At 42.3% G+C, this 4,353-nt stretch overlaps 1 protein-coding gene across 1 annotated transcript in view; it reads right to left on the bottom strand.

Annotated features, from left to right (window-relative positions):
- Positions 1-250: 250 nt before the first annotated feature.
- Positions 251-4,353, bottom strand: part of LOC117804668 (copine-8) — a 150,617-nt gene continuing 146,514 nt past the window's right edge. Inside the window, exon 20 of the mRNA XM_034672966.1 lies at positions 251-2,512. Coding sequence (XP_034528857.1) covers positions 2,324-2,512 — 189 coding nt within the window. The 3' untranslated portion in view covers positions 251-2,323. The remainder of the gene's footprint in view (positions 2,513-4,353) is intronic.

Raw genomic sequence — 4,353 nt, forward strand, 5'->3', positions numbered from 1 at the left:
AAAGTGTGTTTTTCTCTGCATTTTTGTCCACTGGGCTCGTATGCTCGAACAATTTGAGAGTGCAGCTGCTATCAGTTTAAGCATGTTGCAGGAATTTGGTGTTAGGACGACACAATGAGATGAAACCCCTGGGAATGTGGGCATTTGTTTTGCCAAGGCAGAAGATGAAAGGGAGAGAAAGAAAGAAAGAAAGAAAGAAAGAAAGAAAGAAAGAAAGAAAGAAAGAAAGAAAGAAAGAAAGAAAGAAAGAGAGCAAGAGAGAGAGACAGTGACAAGTGGCGAGAGAGAGAGAGAGAGAGAGAGAGAGAGAGAGAGAGAGAGAGAGAGAGAGAGAGAGAGAGAGAAGCTTTGATCCCATTCAGAAGTCAACTAAATGCTACATAAACTGGAAAACAAATTTGCAAATTTAAAACTTTATAATCTTTGCTAAATAACAAGCTATTTGTTCTCAGATGATGAATGCGTCATGTTTCATCTTGATCATAACAAAACTTTGAACCATACTGGCAGCTCTTGGAGGCTGTACATTGGCACAGCAATGCTACTGTGTGAGCTAAACACTATGGCCAGTATGCTAACAATGGATGTGTAGCAGGATTAGTTTAAGTTTGAAAAAAAATATGTACACCACCTTAGTCTTGAGTGTTTGCATGTCTAATCTGTTATTAGGTAATATAGATAAATATTGTCGGAGGCAGAGTTATAGCTACAAGTTTTGGATGTAAAAAAAAATCAAAGTTGAAAGCTAAACTTGGTACTCGATTGTCCCTGGTGTGCAGTAGTAAGAAAGAAGGTTTAATAGTAAATGATTCATCAGTAACTTCCATGAAGTAAATTCCATCTGTTGATTAAGTCAATTATGTCAACTCAATCAAGAAATAATCATTCGCTGTTATCAGAGAGATCTCTTCTGATCATCTCAAGGTCATGGCTGTCTAACATGAGTCTGGTTCTGCTCCAGGTTTCTGCCTGTCACAGACGTGCCGGACTCCAGTGGCAACAGCTACTGCTACTACTAACCTTCTCATCACTATCATCACTCACCACTCAGTCGAGGCAGATGTGTGTCTAGCATGAGTCTGGTCCTGCTCAAAGTTTCTGCCTAAAGTTAAAGGAAGTTTGTCCTTGCTGCTGTAACTAGCTAAATACTGTGAGGTGCAATGCTCATGGTGGATTAAGATGAGATATGATCAAGTCCTGTCAGTAAGAGGGGACTAGATCTTACCCTGTCTTGATGTTGGGTCTCTGTTAATAATTTAACATAGAGTATGGTCTAGTCCTGCTGATATAAATATTGATTGATTGATTGGTTGACTGATCGATTGGGAAACAAAAATAAACTAGAGTGAACAAGAGAGATAGAAAGTGATTGTGAAGAAGAGAGACTGTAGCCAGGAGATGGATAGGCAGACTCCTCAGGCCTGAGAGCAGTGCAGATAGACAGGGTGAGGTCACAAATGTGGGTACAGGCAGAAATTAATTCATCCCCCACGGATTGAGACGCACACACACTGATGGGTGTTGGAGGTAGTGCAGGGCCACTGTTTGCATGCACTTGACTGAGGCTACACTCATGCAGAAGGTCAATACAAACACTAGTATACAGTACGGTACAGTACGGTACGGTACAGAAGGGCTACCAGGACCTGCACTGCTAGCTGACACACTTGCCAGGAGAGAGAGATAGAGAGAGAGAGAGAGAGAGAGAGAGAGAGAGAGAGAGAGAGAGAGAGAGGGAGAGAAAGAGAGAGAGATATTCCAAGCTTCATTTGAAACGTATGTGGATATAAAAAGTATCAACAGTAAAAATACTTGTTATTGTTATCTGTAAACATGAGTGAGCTGCAAAGAGATAGATAGATAAAGATAGAGAAAAAGACAGAAGTTATAGAAGTTCAGGTATTTACAGAAAATAAAGTATTCATTTCAGATCAAGTGATTCCTTCACTTTGTCTCCAGACATTCTCTTTACAGTTTTTCCTCATAGCTGTCCTTCATCTCTTTTTTCCTCCTTTCTTTTGTCGTTTAGCTTCTTTTCTTCCATATTAAAAATCAGGCCTTTTAAAAGCTCCAAAGCCCACCTAGGTTTTCAAGGCCAAAAAATTGAGACAGGAACATGACTGGAAGTAAACAGACTCATTGGACTTTTCCTGCCCTCAAATGCTGTCACTCTCTGTCATGACATGCAGCCTTCTTAACAGAAGATAGACCCCCCTGATACTTGGTGAGAAGGCTTGTTGAGCAGCTTTGGGAAAATGGAAGTATTTTCTATGTTAAGTTAAGCTAACCCTGGACTCTCACACCTCTTGCCCCCCTCGGATCCTCATATCTGCGTTTGTACGGGTAGGCCTGCCGGCGTGTAGGGAGGCGGTGCTGGCAATGGCTTGATCCCACGGGTCTTCATGTAGGACAGGAACTGGTCAGGAATCTCGGCCAAGACGTCTTTTGCAAGCCGTTCCATGCTCAGGATGTGGTTTCCTGATCGGTCGATGTAGTCCCTGAATGGGACGAACTAAAAGGAAAAGAAGGGATCAAATTAGTTCCAAAGATATTTTTAAGAAAGAAAGGAATAGGGAACAGATGTTGAAAGTGATTGGAGGTATAAAATAATAATGGACTGATTCCATAATCTTGTTACAATCTTCCAATATTACAGTGATACAACCTTTTTTATCAGACACTTTTGTCCACAGCAACATTTATCATATGAGTGAAGACAACCCAAGTCTCAAACGATGAAGCCCATGTAGAAGTGTTATAAACTGCAATTCATGGAGAATCTGCTTGAGGCAGAAACACCAGAAACCACATAGATATGAATGGGAAAAAGACGATCTTTGCAGCATTAATAAACATGTTTACAGCCTGGTTCAAAAAACAGCTTGGCCCTATGAAGCTAATCTCTCTATCAGCACACACTGTACGGGGGGTGAAGTTTTTTCTAACGCGACGGTTCAGAAGATATTAAGATTACCAGTTTTTGCCCAAATAAGGACATGACTGACTTGACTCACAGGCGGGAACACATAGGTGTTGGCTAGGGGGCTCAAACCCCGCCTCTTTACGTCACACTCTGCCTGGTTGAGTTCTGCATTTCCAATATGGCTGCTGCCGCCGATTGGCTTCAAAACAGCGCTCAGGAACAGATGGGTGACGTCACTACTACTATCCATTTCATCATACTACATCCATTATTTATAAAGTCTATGGTCAAAGCACAGCTTCAGGTCCAAACAGACACAGGTGCTCCAACAGGCAGTGTCTTCATCAATCAACCTTCATATCTTAATAACCATTCACAGACCATTCACAGAGTACAGGAGGCCTGAAAACTTCAGACATGTTTAAGCAAATGTTAGCATTTCTGGCAAAGTAGCTGACAAGCACAAGAAATAATGAAGTGTTACTTTTAATGCAAACTAACACACTATAAGCCAGCTACATGCTGAAGGGTTGTGGAAGAGGGTGTGGAAACACACTTAATGGACCAGCTCTTAGTTATGCTGCTATAGGCTTAGACTGCCTTGGGAACTGACACACTGACACACTGGGATCCTATCTCACCCCCTTCCCCCCAACCCCCCTCATCACTTACTTTAACTCTGCCTGTCCCATTAAAGTTACTAACCATAGACCTGTCTGGAGTCCCTGAGCTCCCTTGTCTCGTAGGTTCCTCTGAGTCGCTGCCAGAGACGTCCTCCTGCTGTGGACGTTCCAGACTCCAGCTGATACGACATGCTGGACTCCAGCTGCAACAGCTACTACTACTCGTCTCATCACTATCACCGCTTTCCCTCTCTCTTAATCTCCTCTATCCTTCTTTACAACCCCAACTCAGCCAAGGCAGATGGCTGTCTAACATGAGTCTGGTCCTGCTGGAGGTTTCTGCCTGCCGCTGTAACTTGCTAAATACTGTGAGGTGTAATGCTCATGGTGGATTAAGATGAGCTATGATCAAGTCCTGTCAGTAAGAGGGGACTGGAATCGTATTCTGTCTTGATGTTGGGCCTTTTTAATAATTAAACAGAGTATGGTCTAGGCTTGCTATGTCTGTAAAAGCTTCTTGAGATAAGGTTTTTTGTGATTAGGTGTGAGGCGTTAAGTTAAGCACCCCTCAAAGAGTATTCTTCAATATTCATTAATCATCTAATGTATAAACGATAAGAAAGATACACACAGGGCGTAAAATTAAAACCCGCCAAGCACCAATGGCGGGTAAAAGATTAGTTTGGCGTGTAAAACAAAAACACACACACCCGCCAGTGGTCGATGGAAAATCTTGTATTGCATGTGAGGTTTTGTTTTCATACTTTCGCCCATTTCTGCAGACTGTCAGGCTATCTTGACCCTCGC

This window comes from Notolabrus celidotus, chromosome 21, assembly GCF_009762535.1.
Source record: "Notolabrus celidotus isolate fNotCel1 chromosome 21, fNotCel1.pri, whole genome shotgun sequence".
Classification (NCBI taxonomy): domain Eukaryota; kingdom Metazoa; phylum Chordata; class Actinopteri; order Labriformes; family Labridae; genus Notolabrus; species Notolabrus celidotus.